The sequence below is a fragment of the Bos indicus x Bos taurus genome, chromosome 28 (assembly GCF_003369695.1).
Source record: "Bos indicus x Bos taurus breed Angus x Brahman F1 hybrid chromosome 28, Bos_hybrid_MaternalHap_v2.0, whole genome shotgun sequence".
NCBI classification, from domain to species: Eukaryota; Metazoa; Chordata; class Mammalia; order Artiodactyla; family Bovidae; genus Bos; species Bos indicus x Bos taurus.
This window is the reverse complement of record NC_040103.1, coordinates 39,305,139-39,328,184: the sequence shown is the minus strand read 5'-3', so window position 1 is coordinate 39,328,184 and position 23,046 is coordinate 39,305,139. Positions and strand designations below refer to the sequence as shown.

At 38.2% G+C, this 23,046-nt stretch overlaps 1 protein-coding gene and 1 pseudogene across 7 annotated transcripts in view; both read right to left on the bottom strand.

The window, feature by feature from the left end:
• Positions 1-23,046, bottom strand: part of CCSER2 (coiled-coil serine rich protein 2) — a 158,663-nt gene that overhangs the window by 113,114 nt on the left and 22,503 nt on the right. For all 6 annotated transcript variants that reach the window (XR_003509222.1, XR_003509221.1, XM_027530819.1 and 3 more), the window contains exons 2-3: positions 6,501-7,956; positions 5,195-5,391 (exon numbers count right to left, since the gene is read on the bottom strand). Coding sequence is in view for 4 of the 6 variants with exons in the window: in XM_027530819.1 (XP_027386620.1) it covers positions 5,195-5,391; positions 6,501-7,917 (1,614 nt within the window). In the remaining 2 variants the exon portion in view is untranslated. The remainder of the gene's footprint in view (positions 1-5,194; positions 5,392-6,500; positions 7,957-23,046) is intronic.
• LOC113885467 lies at positions 12,996-14,072 on the bottom strand (annotated as a pseudogene). The gene has a single exon (XR_003509223.1). The product of XR_003509223.1 is annotated as an adenylate kinase 2, mitochondrial pseudogene (transcript).

Below are 23,046 nucleotides of genomic sequence, written 5' to 3'. Positions count from 1 at the left end.
CAACTACATGTGCCTCAACAGAATGTACGCAGCGGTCTTGATCACTGTATCCTCAGTGCTCTGCCCATGACGGTCACTCAAATATGTTAAATATATCGACAGCTGCCTCCCATTGGGAGCCAGAGGATAACAGCTTAGCAAGGACAACACAGAGAAAACTGAATGCCTAAGAAAAGTTAATCTCTGAATCTTTAAAATGTATTTTCAGTGTTCTAATATGAGGGTCAGCAAACTATTTCTTAAAGCTCAGAGAGTAAATATTTTATGTTTGTGTGCAATACAGTCTCTGTTGTAACTACTCAGCACTGCCAGAGTAGCACAAAAGCAGCCAGACTACATGTAAATTTATTGCAAAAATTTATCTACATATATAAATATACATAAATTTATTCACAAAAATATTCATTGGAAGGACTGATGCTGAAGCTGAAACTCCAATACTCTGGCCACCTGATGCGAAGAACTGACTCACCGGAAAAGACCTTGCTGGGAGACTGAAGGCAGGAAGAGAAGGGGACAACAGCGGATGAGATGGTTGGATGGCATCACCGACTCGATGGGAGTTGGTGATGGACAAGGACGCCTGGCATGCTGCAGTCCATGGGGTCGCAAAGAGTCAGACACAACTGAGAACTGAACTGAACTGATTTACAAATGAGTGGACAGCCTCAAGGCTGTAGCCTGCTGACTCCTGTTAATACACCCCAAAGAAACAGTAGACAGAAATTAAACCAAGCACAGTAAAACTAAATATGACAAATACAAACCAAATTGATATTCTGGTATTCCTCTGCTACATTTCTAGACCACAGGTAATTTCAAAATCCAGTGCAAAATAAACCTAGGGAAGTCCTATTCCCACATAAGTTACTGCAAGGAATATTATGACATTTAGCATACATTTAAGTTTGAATAAAGTCTAGCAACATCAGTCACCAAGGTAGCAACCCAAACCCAGCCAGCTGTTCCCTTACAAATGCACAGGTAAACGTGCAATGAAAGGTGTGGGCATCTACTCACTGACTGTCAAAAGCTCCCAAGCTAGAGTTTGAATCTACATTTTAAAATGAGAAAGGTTCTATCTAAATGATAAGGACGTTAAACCTGCCGACTATATGAAGATAAGTCAAGGCTGATAGAACAAAAAAAGAAAGCCAGGAACATCTGGTTCAACCACTTCTTTAGTCTTCCGTAAAAATCCTCCCCAAAATAAAAGCAGTCCATGTGATGATTTAAAATTATCAATCCCTAAATATTTAAGGGTCAGGAAATCAGTCATTGTGACATTTGAATTCAATTCCCCTGCAATGGGAGCGCTTATATTGGTCACAGCACCTCAGCAAAGATGGTTCTGAGTACGGTTCGCTGTACTTACAACAGCGGAAAATGCTTCCGCTTAAAGCTGTGCACATAACAGTATGATTCTGACAATATTTACTAGCAAAATAAAAAAAATGCTGTATTTCCTGTTCAAAAAGGTTAAATATCAACTAAAAGTTTACTGAGTTTTAAAATGCTCGGTTATCCTGAGTAGATAGAAGGCTTGAAAATCAAGAATACCAGACTGAGAGTAAGCTAGTTCCCAACCTATCAATATCAATTTACTCAATCCACCTAAATTCAACCAAATCGGAAGAAAGAGTTACTAACTGGTCCATAGCTACTTCAAAGGATTCTTATAGAAATATGGAAAGATGATAAACAAAAAGGACACTGCAGTGAACAAAGGTGTTTGAATCAAAGGCACTTTGAATCAGTGCCTATGTCAGAGCCCTCGAGACCATCCCCAACGTTAGATGGTCTAACGGAAGGACTCACAGGGCTCAGCAGTCATATATACTCATTTTGTTTCATGTCCATGTGTGTTCCGGCACAAGGACATGAAACAAAAAGAGAAAAGGAAAAATCAGATGGGGCAGAATTGAAGAAACGAAGCATTAGCTTTGAGTCCCCTCCCAGCAGAATCAATGTACATGCTCAATTCCTCCAACAAGTTGCAACAACACATGAAAACTGTTGTCTATTACACATGTCCCTAAGAAACTCAGTTGTTTTTGAGGGCTGGTGACATGGGCACCCTCTGACTAGGATATACGAAAACGTCAGGACCCCAGAAGGAACGCAGGTACACAGCATAAACCAGAGTACAGCTGAGGCACAGTGAACCACTCTTACCACTTAGGGGAAGTTCTGTATCACAGTAAGGGAACTGTTTACCAGCAAAGGGTCAGCCTTTCTAAGGACAGGCAATCTCAGCTGATATGTTAATTCTTTTTTTTCCACACAGCACCCCAAGTATATTATGAAAGAATATTAATGAAGGTAAATTATTATGCCTCATACCAACTTCAGATGGAAATCTCAAATGTAAAAAAAAATGAAAACAACAGCATAATAATAAATAGCTAACATTTTCTGAGCTCTTACTATTTCCCTGGCATTAATTATTTTTTATATATGACCTTATTTAAGGTTCACAACAATCCTATGGGGTAATCTGAGATGATACTGAAAATACTCAACAACCACTATCACATGGCTGCTAAAACATTCAGGCATGTACTTCCCAATATCAGCCCTAGAGATACGTGCTGTTATTATCCCCATTCCATTACAAAAATAAAGGAACAGAGAATCCAAAGGTATACAATTAGTATATAACAGTAATGGGATTTTTAATCTAATTTGCTTCATAGCCCTGGTTCTTAATCATTTGCTATATTGCCTCTCAACATACTCGGAGAAGGCAATGGCACCCCACTCCAGCATTCTTGCCTGGAGAATCCCATGGATGGAGGGCCTGGTAGGCTGCGGTCCATGGGGTCGCTAAGAGTCGGACACGACTGAGCGACTTCACTTTCACTTTCACTTTTCACTTTCATGCATTGGAGAAGGAAATGGCAACCCACTCCAGGGTTCTTGCCTGGAGAATCCCATGGACAGGGGAGCCTGGTGGGCTGCCGTCTATGGGGTCCCACAGAGTTGGACATGACTGAAGCAACTGAGCAGCCACAGCAGCAGCAGCTCTCAACATACTAAGTATTTTGTATGGCCCCAGGACTAGAAAACGATGTCTTATACACACACACATAGTAAAAACTGTAAAGAAAAACAATACTAAACTTATTTACACGAAAATTTAAAACCATACATGATAAAGGCAACAAAAATGTGTAAATAAAACTGGTAAAATATACTAATTCTGAAAAAAAGAGGCCTTAAGACAAAAGGCATAATGAGGGTTAGAGAAGATCACTACATGATGATTGGAAATCCAATTTACCAAGGAAACAACTCTAAACAAGTACACACCTAATAAAACTAATTTAAAGTAGAAAAAACAAAATGTTTGTAGAATTTTAGAGAAAAATGGTAAACCCACTATCACACTCTGTTTTCAACTTAATTCTCCATCCTTTCTCAAATTGTCTTCCTCTTAGATCCAAAGAGAATGACACACAGACACCATTCCATTCCAAAGCACAGAATGAATATTTCTGTTTACCATCTCATATACACAGGCGAAATAACCAAGAAGGAAATTCGAGAACTGTAGAGACTAATGGTCAATTCAGATATGCACTGAACTCTTCCAGAGGCTATCTCATCATTTAAGTAATAAGAACAATGAACCGTCTGAAAAATGTCCGGTACCAGGTGGCTGACTGCTGCCATCTGCTGGACTCAATGCTAATTTCAATTCCAATCATATTCACTTAAAAAGTTCTATCTAGTAAGACAGCACGTAACGCTCTTAAACTGTAATCTTTTCTGAACTTCCTTTATCTAAAGAAATAAGAGATGATGCCTCTAAATTAAGTATGTGTCCTCTCCATGTCTGTGCAATTTAACAAGTTTCTGGTAATGATCTTTATTTTTTTTCCAAATCACAGGTTTACATGGAGACAGAAAATTCCATCACCTAAAATCTTCCTGGAATTTAATATATCCACAAGGACTACCAGTTTTCCTTACAACTACTGGAAAATTGTATTTTATATATTAAGTAATGATAGAGAATAGTTTTACTCACACCAATTATGCTTTATTCACATTGCATATAATCCACATTACTAGCAATTTTTCTTAAAATATGCATGTATAAATATATGGTAGGTCTTCCAGTGCTCACCAATGTCCGGTTCCCTTGCCTACCAGGCACACAGGAAAATTACACTTCCTGCCCACTCAATACATAAGATTAACTCAGTTTAGTAAATTGTGAGTAAAAGTTCCATATGCCATCTCCAGGCCAAAGCAGTAACTGCATGTGTAAATCCTCTGTCAGTAAACTGCTTGTGTGACATCCTCATTACCATAGGGACAAAGGGTCTCAGAAGGCCACAATGAAGCCCCAAGATCAAAGTGGCTTAGAACACTGAAGACAGCTGCCCTACAGAGATGTCCCGACCTACAGTAGACTTTGTAAGAGTAAAAAATAAACTTTCATTTCGTTATGTCACTGCAAATTGGCATTGAGAATGCTACCACAGCACAGCCTAGCCCAGGGTTTCTCAACAGCAGCACTACTGACACCTTGGGCTGGATAATTTTTTGTTGTGGGTGTTATCCTGTGTATTACAGGATGTTAAACAGTATCCCAGTGTCTACCCATTAGTTACCAGCAGCATTCCTCAATGTGACAAAAACATCTCTAGACTGCCTTCTCCTACCTTGAGAAACTGAAAAAGACAATATGCCTATGTGAATATATGCATTTATTTATGTAGAGCTGACCTTTGAACAACGCAAGGTTAGAGGTGCTGGCCCTCTCTGCACAGTTGAAAATCCATGGTTAGCTTACAGCTGGCACCCCATCTATGCGGTTCTCCACATCTGCAGCTTCGCATACACAAACCCAACCAACCACAGGCTGTGTAGTGCTGAAGTGTTTCTACTACTGAAACAAATTTACAGATAAGTAGACCCTCAAAAGTCAAACCCATGTTGTTTAAAGGTCAACTGCATCATAAATGTATATGAGACCATAATTAACTCAATCTTTATATGACACAAATATATGCTTCATTATGTATTTAAGACCAGATATTTTGTAGTCTCTTAAGAAATATGAATTCCCATTTCTCAGACGAGGAGAGTTAATTCATAAACTTACAAAAATCCAAACATCCCAAGTCTCTCTAATAGCAAAGTAAACAAAATGTTCCCAAATGGTACATAAATCCATACATACTATGCTGTTCATTTCGGAGGACTCATAGCTCCCAACTGGGTGGACATTTCCAATGGGCTCCAAGCCCTCTTCATCCCACATGTACGTTCCATCAGAGCTATCAGATGGAGAGAGTTCAAATGAAGAACCAGCTCTGTAATCTGTGTCTGGTGAAATCAAGTTATTTCCAGAAGCATGTTTTGAACATTCACTCCTGTCTTCAATTGAATTTTTAAAAGAGAGGGGGGAAAAGTTATTAGTTCACAAAATATAATTATTTGTTTCAAAAATACAAGCTTTAATAAATTGATATAGCAAAAGAGTTGGCAAAAAAGTATTCATAATTAGTATATTCTAAATCTAAACAATAAAAAAATCAAGATGTAAAATCTTAAAAATAACCTACTGAAATATTTCCCAATAAATTTCATTGAGCCATCTTTCACTTCTGCAGTATTTCTGGAAATGTAAATAAAGCCTCATATTCTTTGAATATCTCCTAGGGTATTTATTTTTAAGCACTGCCCAGGAAACTCCTTACTCTGTGTTTATCATTTATTCTTGCAGTTGCTTCTTAATAGGGAAATAAATTGCTCCAGCAGTCATTCCTAACTAGAAGACCCTCAAGACAGTCAAGAGTTTATACATATCTCAGTGATAGCCTACTCCCTCGATCGGACTACATGCCTCACCCAAACCCTCAGTTTGTTCTCAGTCCAGATGGGCAAAGAGGTATATTTTCTCCAGTATTCAGCACCAAGATTACCAAGTATAAGAAGAAATGTCAAACAGGTGCTACCCCTCTTCTCTCATTTAAAAAAAAAAAAAAAGCTCCTGAAAAAGTATAGCCATTGGATTTGCTAAGCAAGAAAATCCAAGTCTTCCTTGAAAAAAATGAAAATTGTCTAGGATAAAAAATCCATTAGACTGGACATTACATCTATTAGTCTATTTACGCTTTGGTGAAGCTTTACTCAACGCACAGCAGTGATCTAGTTTCTAAGGGAAGAGATAGTTTAGAATAGGATGCCACTGATTGGAGGAAGCAGGGAAAAAAAATAATTTTGAAACAAGCAGGAATAAGCCTGTGTGTGACAAAGAACAAAGGTAAGATACTGGATGTTTTATGGATGTTGTTTTAGCATGAAAAATACGACAAGGAACAAAAGTCACAAGGACATTAAATGTCGCTCCATTCCAGCTTTGTCCAGATCCATCCCTCCATGAAATTGTTACTATTTTGAAATTAATCAGAAAATAATCCTAAGTATAAATTCAGCTATATTATCAAGAAAAAAGCAAAAAAATTAAGGACATTAATATTTACCAGAGACACTTATATCTATCCATTCATCAGTTTTACTGAAGGATTTTTCATTTTCCTTGGGGGAATCAAATATATCTTTTGGTGGTACATTTTCATACTTTTCTTCTTTGAGAGAAATTTCCTCTGGAGTTATTCTAGTTCTGTTGGAGTCTTCTATATCTATAAAATCATCACTGAAGTCTTCACTTAAATCATTCTTATCAGAAGATGACAAAGAAGACAAGGAAATATCATCCACATCATCACTCAGGTACCTAATTTTAGCATCACGCTTCATGGTCTGGTCATTTTCTATTCTATAACTATCATTTTCAATTAGTTCTTGGTCCTTATCCACAGCTCTGTCTTTAGCCACAAGTGCAGCGTCTTCCTCTATACATGTGTTAGCAGGTGAATTTTTATTACCATCAACTGTGAGAGTCCCAGAAAACGGAGGTCGGCTAGATTTCAGAAGAGAGGGATGAACCATCCTATAACCGAAAGTGGAAGTTACACCCTGGCCATTTGGTAAAGCCAACTTCTTTCCACCAGCAGCATAAGGCCTATTAAATCCAAATCCTAAATGTTCATTCCCATTAAGGACTTCTGACTGCCGGGAATTTCTTGTTAGCATACTTGACCTCAGAGGCACTCTAATGGGTAGCTGTTGGTTCTGATAAGGCTTTGTAAGATCTGCAGCTCTATTGAAGGAATGTGATCTGGTTATAGATGAAGGTGGAAGGAATGAATTCTGAATGGAATGTGAAAAACTCTGTGACCTTACCATTTTTTCACAAGCAAGCGATTTGATATTATCTAGAGATTGTGCTAAGCTTTCTCCAGAACTGCCTCTGGTGGCACAGGAGTTTGCTCTAGGCCTTTGTATGCTACCAGCTGATCGGTTTCCATAAAATCCATTCAACTGAGATTTTGGAGCACTGACTGAAGCATATGAAGTCCTTGCTAACAATGTGCCTTTGGTGAATTTACCCAAATTAGATGGTCCGGACAAAGACTTTTGGTTTAACTCCTCTGTCGATGACACAAACATAGTGGATGGCTTTGCTAACTTTGATGTGAGTAGAGAAATATTTTTCAAACCTCCCTTCATCCCATTTTTATCAAACACTCCTTGAGTAGGTGTAATTTTTTCAGGATCAATTACTTTAGCATGTGAACTCTGAGTATTATTAGGCTCTTCAGAACTTTGTGCACTAAACTCATATTTATTTGCTGTTCTCCAGTTAAATGAATGGGACGATGAACAATCAGACCCATTATTTTTGATGTAACTTTTGACGCTGCTACTCTTGGAAGTTCCCAACAAATTAACAGGTTTCCCATTTGGCATTGGCTGCAGTGTACTTCTTACAGATTTTGTTCCATACTTTGGCAACTTGGAACCCAAAAAAGTCTTGATTTGTGTTTTCTCTTCCATGAGCTATACGGTGCATTTGTTCTTAAAATTTGACAGAATCTGAGGAGACAAAAGAATAGATTAAACATTCCTAAATAAAGATAATAACATGGATTATCACATAATATGAATGCATATTCTTAAATAATTATATGCAGAAAAGCCCAAAAGCTACTCATGATTCCTACTGAACTCTTAATAAATACTGAATGCACTAATTAATAACTTAATACTATAAGAAAATAAAGAATAATCAAGTCTGTTAAATACTTTTTACATTTTAAAGCAATCATTAGGGTTATTTGTAAATTCTAATTCCTTTTAATTTTTGCTTTACTTTTTAAAAATGGAGATTAAAATGAAATTTTTTTCTTTTTCAGAAAAAAAAAAAGAAAATAAAGAACATCTTTATATGCACTTGTATAAACTTGGGCTATGGATGATGACAGCAAAATCCAGAAATAATAAAATTAAACTACAAATCTGTACAGAAAATAACACTTCTATAGCACAACTTCCAATTTCTAATCCAAATTATTTTTCTGTTTAGGAAGACTTTATTGTCTTGGGCTCCAAATCACTGTGGACAGTGACTGCAGCCATGAAATGAAAAGATGCTTGCTTCTTGGAAGAAAAGCTATGATAGATCTAGACAGCACATTAAAGGAGAAACATCACTTTGCCAGCAAAGGGCCATAGCATCAAAGCTATGGTTTTTCCAGTAGTCATGTACAGACGTGAGAGTTGGACCATAAAGAAGGCTGAGCGCTGAAGAACTGATGCTTTCAAACTGTGGTGCTGGAGAAGACTCTTCAGAGTCCCTTGGACAGCAAGATCAAACCAGTCAACCCTGAAGGAAATCAACCCTAAATACTCATTGGAAAGACTGATGCTGAAGCTGAAACTCTAATATTTTGGCCATCTGATGCAAAGAGCCAACTCACTGAAAAAGACCCTGATGCTGGGAAAGACAGGGCAAGAGGAGAAGGAGGCAACAGAGGATGAGATGATTGGATGGCATCATCAACTCAATGGACATGAGTTCGAGCAAACTCCGGGAGATGGTGAAGGACAGGGAAGCCTGCAGTCCATGGGGTTGTAAAGAGTGACTAATATCTCCTTTAAAAATGTGTGATTTTGTTGTTGTTGTTTTTAAGCACACATGCTCTTACAAAAACTTTAAACTTCAAACTTCCATTATTAAAGTTTATGGGAAGGATGCAGATAAAGAATCCAACAGCAGCAAAAAAATTATTCTGGCATTAAGGAATAAAATGTCAGCTGTCATTTTAAACATATATCTCAAAAGTATATCTATCCAGGAATATAAACATACATTACAGTTAGTGCCAGAGTGAGAGGCAAAATGATTTATTAACATTGATTAATCCATGAATGTCAACTTCTCAAGATTTATTTTAAAGGTAATTAAAAAAACAATAAAAAGGTTCAAAGTACACACAAGAGCATAAAATAAGAAACAGAGTCCTCTATGTGAGTAACTATTTACTATAATACACTATGTCATGTGATGACATTACAATCGAGATTAATATTAAATATTAAAAATATTAAGATGTCCCAACAGTAACAAAAATATAATATGGCCACTATATGATCTCTGTGGTTATACAGAAATGTTATAAGACCACGAACAAGAGCAAAATTCAAATAAAAGCCAAATGCATGCCTTAGGGTCACTGATTTTTTTTAACTATGTATCTTAAGACATTGTCTTTAATTTGTTGGTTTTATTTTTTCAAATAAAAAAATTGATTCTAATTTCTGATCTTAAGAATTAGAGAGTTTCTAAAGTATGTACATGTTAGTTATTATTCATGTCAAATGTACATAGTTAGAAAATCATACAAACATTTAAGTAAAAATAAATAAATAAAAGATAGTGGGGTGAAACAGAATTACAGAACTTCCTATCCTCAATAATAAATAAAAGGGACAGAGTATACAAAATGTGTGTTTATGTGTGTGTAATTTTTCAGCCAAAAACTCACCAGCTACAATCAAACAAGAAAATGTTCAAACAAAAAAATCTCTAAATTTTAAAAAGTAGTGGCCAGAAAAAGATTCCGTACAGTGTGGTCGCTCCTAGCCTGACTGCACTGCCTAGAAGGAGTAATAAGAGAAAACTAGCGAGTTAATAAACCTTGGAAACTAATAAATATCCTCTAGTTTGGATGGAAAGACCTGCTTAGGCATGCCCTAGAAAAGTCCAGGAAAACATCTTCAGCACAGCTTTGAAACCTAAGCTGAAGCAGGCAGAGTGACTATCACATTAGAACAACTTTCTAAAACGTATACAGGCTTACTGATCAAATAAGTCAATATTATGCATATGCAATGTTTGAGATTATGAAAATGTAAAACTGTTTAAATTGAATGACTATTCTAACAAACATTTTATTTCAACAATAATTATGTTTATAGAAAATATATACTTAAACATCAGCTTACAGATAATTTCCAAGAAACTTAAGGTAAGAAAAGCTTAGACAAACTAAATTAATTAATGGATAATCACTGGCTTGAAACATCATTTCTAAGTAAGAATACTAAACTCTGATTACTAAGAATAATTTCAAGTTTGCATATTTTGCTTTTTGTTATTGTATGCTACAGAAAGACTCTATCTTTGGGACATGTAAATGAACATGTTCATTTCTGTTACTTACAGAATCTGTACAGTGAATCCCATTTTTATAAAAGTAACATGATAAACAGATAAAGATACCACATAGAGATATGTGTACACCTGTATATTTAAACACAAAAAATTGTTAACAGTGATTACCATTAGTGAAGTGAGAATTTGGTGAAAAGAAGGCTTCTTTTACTTTTAATCATTATTGCTTATATACTTTAAATATGCCCATATATTTGCCACTTAAAATGTTTTAACCAAAAAACTGCATTAAAAAAATTTTTTTAATGTATTTAGTATCAAACAAGTTCTTAAAAATTATAATAGTACATGAATATACTTAAAAAGACATAAAATAGAAGTCTGAATTAAAAAGCAGAAAAGGTTCTTTTAGTCAACAGATACCATTTCGATCTCTCCAAACTTCAACCTCAATTTAATGTGTCACATCGATTTTATCTTTAAAATTTTATACAGAATTCAGCATTTCCGTTTCACAATTCTAGGTCTCACCCTCACCTCTTTCTGCATGACTACAAAGGCTTCCTCCGTTATCAAGATTTCCACTTCACTTCTATACAGACTGTCAACAGTTATTCTCTCAAAGCACAGATCTGATCATATCATTCTACAGATTAAAAACCACATGTGGCCCAGGAACAATAAAATAAAACTCAAACCCACTGTGCAGAGATTAAGCTTCTCTGTGAGGTTCTACCCTATCGCTGCAAATACTGTACATTCAAGCCAAGATACATTTCTGTCATTCCTCAAAATCTATCCTCTACTTTCTACCTTCTATGCCCTTGCTAAAGTTGTAAAAACCACTTGGAAGACCCCACCCTCCAAGTAAAACAGCACTACACTCACAAACTTTTCCAGTTAAAACTAATCCTTCATCCTTCGCTATTCCCTTCACACCACTAATAGAGCTGAGTCTGTCTTATAATTGCATGCGTGTCTGTCTGGCCCAAAGGAAGGTATGAGGGCATACGTGGTGCCTACTATAGGAGCACAGATATGACAGAGCCTCACCTTTTAAGTAAACTCATAATCTCAGTGTAAATTAACTTAATAAATAGTAAGTCAAGACTGAAAAGTAATAATTTCATTTTGTGGTAATGGCCCTGAGCAATCCATTCAGAAGGATTCTGAGGTGAAATCTAGACTCTGCAGTAAAGAATTGTGATCAAACAGCAATATCTGCCATGAGCAGGAAAAGAGACAGCATACCTGTGCCAGATGACTGCCATCCCTATTTTCTGATAATAACCTTTACCACAAAACACACTCCACATGTACAAATCCTTTCAGGATGACCATAAGAACACTGGTCATGATAGCAGATATCAGGGCCATCCTACAAATCACTAGAGAACCCACATTAATGATTCTGTCCTCTGGTGAGTCATCTGGGAGTCAGAAGGGCTTTAATATTCCCCAGCCAGTCACGAGTAGACAAGGAACAGAACATTCCTTCACTTCTCTATACTTCTACTTGACAGTCTGAAGTAAGGGTAATATATGTTATCTCCCAAGAACATCTTAAGTATTAATAACTGAGAGGCCCAAGTCCACAAGAAAGACACTGTTACTAACAAAATGCTTAGGGTGCTATCACTTGGGGAAAAAAAAAAGGATTAGAACCTGAATGCACTATTTCCTACCAAGAATATTTATTGCTTTTTTTTTTTTTTTTTTACAAACTTTTAACACGCTTTATTTAGGGGCCAAACAGGCAGCATTTGGACAGGTAAGAAAGGCACCTCATTGAAAATAATACATCACAGTGTTGTAGAGTGATCCCAGTCATAGGATTTAAGGATGGAAAGGAAAGTCTTTGGATAATGTTGCTTAGGACACTTGCTCATTCATTAAAAAGAGTCCTTTCACACGATGTGGGTGGAGGAAGGCAAGAGCGCAGGACTGTGGCGTATGCTGGGTGGCTGCGGAGGGCTCACCGTGAGGGCAGGTGGGCTGGTAAATCAGTGGTGAGTATGGAAGGGAGGGACACCAGCCTGCCCCATGACTCCAGTAAGCTGGATTTGTTGAGACACCGCCCCCAGGAACACACTCCATGTCTCTTTCACGTGGGGAGATGACGTTCTGATTTCATGGTATGGGTAATCAGGATTAGTAATCAACTCCTGTCCTGTTCCAAGCTATGGGACAACAGTGTGATTTCCTGCATTCCTGGGCTGGCATGAGGTTCTGATAAAAGCTGAGGTCTCAGGGCACTGAGACCTGTCCAGTTGTCACCAGACCAAAGTAAATGAAAACATGATTCCTTAGAAATAACATTACATCTCCTTGTTTCTATTTATACCCTCCAATCAAGTGTTTTAAAAACTTAATTTTCCACTTTGCTTATACTTTTAAGAGTTCTACTCCACGTAGAAGAAACTGCTTCAGGGCAACACAGCTCCTCTCCCCCTCTTGGGCCCTCACGGCACCTCTGCCCCCATCCTTACCCTGACCGCCCCTCCCTCTGCCCAGCACCTAAGAGCAGGGATCATGCCGTGGGGTGATGAGTAGTGGTGCAGTCTCGCCTGGCCTTCTGTTACTAGGATGTGGCTTTGGAGAATGCTGCTAGGATGCTTGCAAACACGATGTCAGGGGTCTGGGATGCATTGATGGCAGAGTGGATCCCCCGTTTACTGTAGTGCTCCACCAGCGGGGTGGTTTGAGTGTGGTAGGCCTCCAGGCGGATTTTCAAGGCCTTCTCATTATCGTCTGATCGGCGGATCAAGGGTTCCCCAGTGATATCATCTTTCATGGGTTCCTTTGGGGGGTTAACTCCTCGTGGTAGTAGCGGCCACTTTGGGGGTGAATCAGTCTTCCTGTGATTCTCCGGATGAGCAGAGAGTCTGGGATGCTGAATTCAATCACATAATCAAGCTTCTCTTTCCTCTTCTCCATGAGGTCATCAAACATTTCTGCCTGCCTCACAGTCTGAGAGAAGCCATCTAGAAGAAAACCATTTTTGCATGGAGGGGTCTCCAAATTCTTTTCAATGAGCTCCAAAACCATTTCATCACTCACCAGCTTCCCGGCATCCATAGTCACCTTCAGCTTCTTTCCCAGCTCTGAGCTGGAAGCCACCATGGCCCTCAGCATGTCTCCGGTAGCCAAATGGCAGACACAGAAGTTTTCAGCCAATTTGGGTGCCTGGGTACCCTTGCCAGCTCCAGGTGGCCCTAAGAGCACGGCCTGAATGCCTCTAGGAGACTCCGGGACCAGTTCCGCTGCAGGCACGTTGGGAGCCATGGCCGCCAAAACCTCGCACTCTTATTGATTTCTAAATGCACAAATAATTGCAACATAAATAATATCAATCATCTTGAACTGTGGTCTTTCTTGAGACAAAGCCAATCTGACACCTCAGCTATAAAGTTTCCTTATTTGCTTGCATTATGAATGCCATCACTTCACTTGTTGATAAGCTAACTTCTGGTCTTCAAATATTCATGAAACTTTCTCCTATATTTGTTTATAACTTTGAAGCAGACATCGTGAGTGGGCTTCATTTTAGGAGCTGTGACACATAGTCCCCATTAAGCAATTAAACAAGGCAGTCATAACGATCTGAAAAAGTACATGTTGACTACACAATCTAATGATATAATCTTCTCTGAAATACTTTACAATTGTCTTTGAGTTTTAATTTAATGTTGAACTAAGAATAATTCATGGTACAGGATTTGGAAATGTCTGAGATTTTCTGAGTTACTTTCTATAAGAGTAATCTTTTTTTAAGTATAGTACATTTAAAGTATGGTAATTCTGTATGGCAGAAACCTGTATGTGGATCAAGAAGCAACAGTTAGAATCCTGTATGGAACAACTAATTGGTTCAAGACTGAAAAGCAGTACGACAGGGCTCTCTGCTGTCACCCTGTTTGTTCAATCTATATGTTGAACACCTCATGAGAAATGCCAGGCTGGATGAGTTACAAGCTGGAATCAAGGTAAGTGGGATTCACGTTGATATCTGGCAGAAAACAACAAAATTCTATCAAGCAATTATCCTTCAATTATAAAATAAATAAATGAAAAATAAAATGCATTAAAGAAAAAAAAAGATAAGTGGGAGAAAGATCAACAACCTCACATACATGGATGATACCACTCTAATGGCAGAAAGCAAAGAGAAACTAAAGAGTCTCTTAAGATGAGGATGAAGGAGGAGAGTGAAAAAGCTGGCTTAAAACCAAACATTAAAAAAACTAAGATCATGGCATCCAGACCCATTCGGTTCAGTTCAGTCGTGTCCGACCTTTTGCGACCCCATGAATCTCAGCCCACCAGGCCTCCCTGTACATCATCAACTCCCGGAGTTCACTCAGACTCATGTCCATCAAGTCGGTGATGCCATCCAGCCATCTCATCCTCGGTCGTCCCCTTTTCCTCCTGCCCTCAATCCCTCCCAGCATCAGAGTCTTTTCCAATGAGTCAACTCTTCGCATGAGGTGGCCAAAGTACTGGAGTTTCAGCTTTAGCATCATTCCTTCCAAAGAAATCCCAGGGCTGATCTCCTTCAGAATGGACTGGTTGGATCTCCTTGCAGTCCAAGGGACTCTCAAGAGTCTTCTCCAACACCACAGTTCAAAAGCATCAATTCTTCGGCGCTCAGCTTTCTTCACAGTCCAACTCTCACATCCATACATGACCACTGGAAAAACCATAGCCTTGACTAGATGGACCTTTGTTGGCAAAGTAATGTCTCTGCCTTTCAATATACTATCTAGGTTGGTCATAACTTTCCTTCCAAGGAATAAGCATCTTTTAATTTCATGGCTGCAGTCACCATCTGCAGTGATTTTGGAGCCCCCAAAAATAAAGTCTGACACTGTTTCCACTGTTTCCCCATCTATTTCCCATGAAGCGATGGGACCAGATGCCATGATCTTCGTTTTCTGAATGTTGAGCTTTAAGCCCAGTTTTTCTCTCTCCATTTTCACTTTCATCAACAGGCTTTTTAGTTCCTCTTCACTTTCTGCCATAAGGGTGGTGTCATCTGCATATCTGAGGTTATTGATATTTCTCTCAGCAATCTTGATTCCAGCTTGTGCTTCTTCCAGCCCAGTGTTTCTCATGATGTACTCAGCATATAAGTTAAATAACCAGGGTGACAATATACAGCCTTGACATACTCTTTTCTCTATTTGGAACCAGTCTGTCGTTCCATGTCCAGTTCTAACTGTTGCTTCCTGACCTGCATACAGGTTTCTCAAGAGGCAGGTCAGGTGATCTGGTATTCCCATCTCTTTCAGAATTTTCCACAGTTTATTGTTATCTACACAGTCAAAGGCTTTGGCATAGTCAATAAAGCAGAAATAGATGTTTTTCTGGAACTCTCTTGCTTTTTCGATGATCCACCGGATGTTGGCAATTTGATCTCTGGTTCCTCTGCCTTTTCTAAAACCAGCTTGAACATCTGGAAGTTCACGGTTTACGTATTGCTGAACCCATTACTTCAAGGCAAATAGAGGGAGAAAAGGTGGAAGTAGTAACAGATTTCCTCTTCTTGGGCTCTAAAACCACTGTGGATGGTGACTGCAGCCGTGAAATCAGAGAGGTTTGCTTCTTGGCAGGAAAGCTATGACAAACCTGGACTCTGTGTTGAAAAGCAGAGACATTACTCTGCCGACAAAGGTCCATACAGTCAAGGCTATGGTCTTCCCAGTGGTCACATGTGGTTGTGAGAACTGGACTGTAAAGAAGGCGGAGCACCAAAGAATTGATGCCTTCAAACTGTGGTGCTGGAGAAGACTCCTGAGAGTCCCCTGGATAGCAAGGAGATCAAACTAGTCAGTCTTAAGAGAAATCAACCCTGAATACTCGTTGGAAGGACTGATGCTGAAGTTGAAACTGCAGTATTTTGGTCATCTTATGCAAACACCCAACTCAATGGAAAAGTTTCCTGATGCTGGGAAAGATTGAGGGCAGAAAGAGAATGAGATGGCTGGATGACATCACCAATGAAATGGACATGAACTTGAACAAACTTCGGGAGATGGTGAAAAACAGAGAGGCCTGGCATGCTGTAGTCCACGGTGTCACTAACAGTCGGACACAACTGGGCAACTGAACAACAAATTCACATTTAAAAGAATTTCGAAAACTACTTATAAATTCCTTATTTAAAAAATTGTAAATCAAAGTTTTTTGCTTTCATAAGGAATCCACAACTGGATGAGAGGGGAAAAGCAGGAGCCAATATCCCTGAGCACTTATACGACAGGTACCATCCTGATCACTTTGTCCCTGTTAACTGCTTGATTGCCCTAATATTATAAGGTGGTAGAGTTCACCCTATTTTAAATAGATAAACCAAGATTCAGAAAAGCTAAAACACTTGTCCAAAGTCACAAGTTCAGAAATTACTGAAGAGAATCCAGGCTCAAGTCCACTTGACTTCAGGATCCACGCAGACTGCCTTCCGGACAAAGGAACGAAATATTCTGAGTTTACTGACAGCTTGGGACAAGAGTGAAGGAACTGGACAGCAGAGATTAGAGGAGAAGCATGAAGACCGCAAAGAATGCAGGTAATGATTAAAGAAGTTTTTGCAGAGAAACAAGTAAGAGCTTTCAGTTTTTCAAATTCCTTTCATATCCATTACCCTATCATCAGAGGAACCACCTACTCAAATTCTTTTTTTAGTTTTTCAAGTAGCTTTTTAGAAGGTATGAATTTGAATGCATTTCAGGGCTTTTACATAGGCATAAATTCATTCCAGAGTCCAAGAGCAATTAACTGAACAACAATGCTGATGACTACATGCCCCGACCAGTTAATTCTGGAAACTTGCTTTCACATTCAGATAACTACATCTTAATTTTTAAAAAGAATTTTTTTTTTTTTTACCTTGTGTCACTCAACCAAATCCCCTTCTCCCTTGTTTTTTTCTGGCTGTCATCTATGTCAAGTTGATTCAAAGACTTGATTACAGCAATTAAATAAGCAAAAATGGCATCCTCAAAAATAAATGTTTAAAACAATACAACTTCATTCCAGCTTCTTCATGGCTTTAAAGAGTGCACACCAAGCTCAACACAAAACTCCATAGTTTTTTTAAGTCAAGCTGAACTTTTTGTCCTCAAGCTACAACTTTTTCTCAGGCAGATGGGGACCAAAGCAACTTGGGATTCAAAGTCTCAAAATGAATTTGTGGTTTAGGAACAATAAACGATGTTATTAAATGTAGATTCTAAGTATATTACTTCCTGAAACTTAAATTTAAGGAACAAAGAGAATACTAGTAGGTAAAGAATAACTAACTGCAAGCTCCTTTGGCCAAACCACAGAAGTTCTCTCTCCAAATTTTACTATTCAGTTCAGATAAAACTCAGTAACTGCACAGGGTATCCAAATGAAGGTGGACTCCTACTTCTTATCAAGAAGTATTCCTGCCAAGAAGCATTCCTCAGACCACGCCAGGTTTATGTTCCCCTCACTGGAGACCAAGTTCTTTGAGATACAAACTATGCCTTTCGCTCATTTGTTTCCTCACTGTGGTCTTAGTCAAGAAATTAAGTGGCTGGCATGTAACTGGCATTTTATAAATGCAGGTTGAAAGCAAGAAAAGCATATTCCTTAACCATGACTTTCTGAGAACTTTGTTAGTTTTACCTCAAATCAACAATATAAACATCTATGTGCATAAAACATAACACAACGCAGCACAAATATAAGCTTCTATTTATAAACTCCTACTTTCCGAGGTAGAACAAGTGCCCAAATTCATGACACTAGCTTTTTTCTCCACCCCTCCTCAAACCACACTTCGTTATTAAACCCAGTAAAGAAGCCAATCTCTTCCTTGATAGCTTTCTTCTTAAGAATTTATTCCAGTTTGGAATCTCATTCCCTATTCATACCCATGCACACCTAACTCTTTGGTTTTTTCCAAGGAACCTAAAACTTTTGGCCTAAAACTTCTTTCTAAAAAAATAAATTACAAAAGAAATGGGATGACACAATCAGTCTTAGTCTGATTGTGCTCTTTAAATGCTGACTCTTTGTGTGACTTAATTACAAAGTATTTGAGATAATTACAACTTTTAATAGAACTAGGATAGTCATATTTTAACTATTTTTTTTTTCTTTTGGCCACACAGCTTGTTGGATCTTAGTTCTCCAACCAGGGATCGAGCCCACAATCCCTGCAGTGGAAGTGCGGAGTCCTGATCACTGGACTAGCAGGGAACTCCTTTAACATTTTTAAAAAGTAAAAATCCTCAAGCTAGTTAATAGCATTTAATCAATCCCCTGAGGTATTGGCACTCCAAATTTTCTTGATTTGGCAAAAATCAGAATGATTAAGGTTAGGTACAGTATTTGCATAATATAAGAGCAATCTTATTGTGCTTAGGACTAACACAATTCAACTTCTTCCTCTGCAGGGAAGCCCCACTTATATCACTGCATACCTCCACCTCAGATTACTACAACACATTTTTATTAAGCATCAATGAGACAAGATAAGGAATATAGATTAAGATATAATGCCGGCCAGGAGGAGCTCAAGCTCTGGCAAAGGAAGGAAAGTTTTCATCATGGCAACAACTTAGAACACTCAATCATCAAACATGTACAGAAAGCCTTTTTAAAGACTTCCCTGGTGGCTCAGATGGTAAGGCGTCTGCCTGAAATGCGGAAGACCCGCGTTCAATCCCTGGGTCAGGAAGATCTCCAGTGGCAACCACTCCAGTATTCTTGCCTGTAAAATCCCATGGACAGAGGAGTTTGGTGGGCTACAGTCCATGGGGTCACAAAGAGTAGGACACAATTGAGCGACTTCACTTTCACTTTCACTGAAACACTGACTACAAATCAGGCTGTGCTAGAGGCTGTAGATACAACAGACACTGCAATACAGAGAAAAGACATACAAACAAGAAAAAGGCAACAAAGTACTATAAATGCTATAGGAGAGCATACCATGGGGGCATGAGAAGAAAAGCACTTAATTGGCAGAAGGGGTTTTCACAAATGGTGTCACAAAGCAAGTCAATGCTTGAGTTGAATCTCAAATGATACATAGAAAATAATAATAAAGACACTTAATATGAGAACCAATACAGCCTAAGAGCATAAAGAAAAGCAAAGAACCAGCATGGCACATTCAGGAAACTTATTAAACAAGGGTAGTGAACAGGGTTCAAAGATGCAACAGGAAAAAAGAGAAGGTGAATGGGGAAAATACAGTCTGTGAAAGGCTTTAAATGCCATATTAAGAATTTGAACTCTACTATGGGCAGTTAGGAAGTCAAAGGGTTTTAAGCCAGAAAACAACAATGATCTGATCTGAATTTTGAACACTGACTCTGATTTCAGTATGAAGTTTGGATCAAAGGAAGGAAGACAGAATAAGAGGTTTTAACATGAGAAAGATGGCAAGGATTGTAGCAAAAAGGTTAGGGGGAAAGGTACAAATAAAAAAAGATATTAGCAATACTGAATTTTGAGAACTTTATCACAACTGTAGACACAAAATGAGAGCACAATACTTAATGAATAATTGACTGACTGATTAGGTACAGGAGATGGAAATGGATGAATAACTGACTGACTGATTAGATGTAGAGAGGGAAGGATTCAGGATTCAGGGTTTGTCTGCCTGAGCAGAGGGTGGTACCTTTAACTGAAGGCAAATATTATACATGAGGAAACAGACCATGAACTTAGCATGCCAAGCTGACCTTGAGGGACCTACAGAGGGTGCTAGTGAGGGTGTTTACTAGCCATGGAAAGGAGTCTGAAATGCAAGGTCCGAATGAGAGATGATGATTTGGGATTTGTGACTATAGAGATAATTGTCAAATGTTCCACCAGAAACAGGTGAGGTCACCTGGGGAAAATGTAGAAAAAGGAAAAAAGACCGAGGGCACTGTCCAGGGTATCACCAACATTTAAGAAATGAAGAAGAAAACAACAACAACAACAAAAAGGCAGCTGAGAATGCCTAATCCAAAGGAAAGAAAAAAGAACTGGAAGAGAATTTGAAAATGATAATAGGCAGTAGTGTCAAATTCCACAGATAAGCAAAGAAAAAGTAAATACTAAAAAGAATGATCACCCCTTGGCAGTTTGCAAATTTGGTCATCTTTGCCAGAGGAGTTTCAGGGAATAAGATGAGGCACAGAAAACTAACTATAGCGATCTCAAGAGTAAATAAAAGATAAAGAAATGGAGTCAGGAAATGTGACCCATTCTTTCAAAGACTGGAAAGAAAAAAGCAATAACTTGAGAGGATATAAAGATAATAGTTCTGGTTTTTTTCTAGTTTTGGACAAAGGTTCATCTAGTCAAAGCTATGGTTTTCCAGTGCTCATGTATGGATATGAGAGTTGGACTATAAAGAAAGATGAGCACCAAAGAATTGATGCTTTTGAACTGTGGTGTTAGAGAAGACTCTTGAGAGTCCCTTGGACTGCAAGGAGATCAAACCAGTCCATCCTAAAAGAAATCAGTTCTAAATATTCACTGGAAGGACTAAAGATGAAGCTCCAATAATTTGGCCACCTGATGCGAAGAACTGATTCATTACAAAAGCTCCTGATGCTGGGAAAGACTGAAGGTAGGAGGAGAAGAGGACAACAGAGGATGAGATGGTTGGATGGCATCACCAACTCAACAGACATGAGTTTGAGCAAGCTCTGGGAGTTGGTGATGGACAGGGAAGCCTGGTGTGCTATAGTCCATGGGGTCACAAAGAGTCAGACACGACTGAGAGGCTGAACTCAACATTTGTACTAAAGTCTAAGAAGATACTTCTCACCACCTAAAGGTATCAGAGATGGCTAAGAAATCAAGAGAGGAAAATGAAAAACAATTCTCTATACAGGAAGATGCCATAACAGCACTGGAAGTCAAACTGTCTGATTCAAATGATGCAGAGAGAAATTCTAAAAGCAGTTTGGGGAAGAAATCTTAAGTAAAAGGAGAGATAATGAACTGGAAGCCAGTCACCTTCATCAGTAAAAGGAAATTAAAGAACAAATAAAGAAAAATGAAGCTATAAAATGACAACTGGGAAATTTTAAGTGAGACAAGACAGATGAAAGAAGACATGTTTTTGCCAATAAGTAGTAGGTGAACTTCAGGGAAATCTAAAACTTATTACAGAATAAATAAAAGGCAAAGAGATGTTGGAAGAGAATACAAATACAAGTAGGCAATGATTATTAAAGGAGAAAAACAGCAAGTAGAAATTCACACTGATATAACTGAGAAGTAAAAATCAAAACTGTCTGAAGGTAAAAAATAATTATTATTTGGGATGAATTACAAAATCCATGGGGTCGCAAAGAGTCTGACACGACTTAGCAACTCAACAACAATAGCAAAATAATACTGGAATAGACCACCATGAGGGAAAATGCCAGTAAAGGAAGACAGAAGTTGCAGATAACCTCAAAAGGATTTATCTGAATTCTATAATCAAGCTGCTGATGAAAGACTAAGGTAGAAAAAGACTGTAAAATGGTGACAGACTCTTCCTATGGAGTGATACCATTTGTGGGTAGTAATGGTCTTATTTGTCAGGTCAAAGAAATGAGGCATGTCACATTCAGCGGACTCAGAGCAAGAAACATGCCTGCAATGTTTTTAACACCTGAAATAGTACTATAAAATGTAATTATTTTATGTAAACATTTTTATTTTGTAAGTGTCTCATATAAGGAAAATCAATGTAGAACCTAAGATAGTTACAGCTTCAGCAGTTTTTATAAAGCTCAGCTGGATTTTTTTTTAAATTAATTTTGCAACATTTCAGAGTCATCTTTATATTAAATTTTAGAAATTATAGATTTATTGTAGTCTTAAGGCAGTTTTTTTCTACTTAATCAATGCCCCTGCTACAGATACAACAGTAAGAATGGAACAGAAAATAGCAGAAGGCATCATGCATAGTGGAAGTATTTCATGACACTGTAGTTTCAGTTATGCGTGTCTGTGTGAGTATGCAGCATGTAAAATGTTCTGAACAGTATATGTTAAAATACACAAGGATAAAACATTCTATTGCAATGTCTTAGAAACTTTTAAAATGTAAAGACCCTACCAACAAACTTTTGCATACACATAAAACTTTGCATACTGGCTGTCAGTCATCCAGAGAATTGCTCCCCTCATTCTTCCCCTTTCCCCAGACCTGAGTAGACATTGTCACAGGATGGCCAGTGTAAAGAACTATACTGGGTTGGTCAAAAAGTTCTTTACCCATTCATCTGCGGATGGACATCTAGGTTGCTTCCATGTCCTAGCTGTTGTAAGCAGAGCTGCAATGAACACTGAGGTACATGTGTCTTTTTCAGTTTTGGTTTCCTCAAGAGTATATGCCTAGAAGTGGTATTGCTGGGCCATATGGTAGTTTTATTCCTAGCTCCTTAAGTAATCTCCATACTGTCTTCCACAGTGGCTGTATCAACTTACATTCCTACCAGCAGTGCAAGAGGGCTCCCTTTTCTCCACACCCTCTC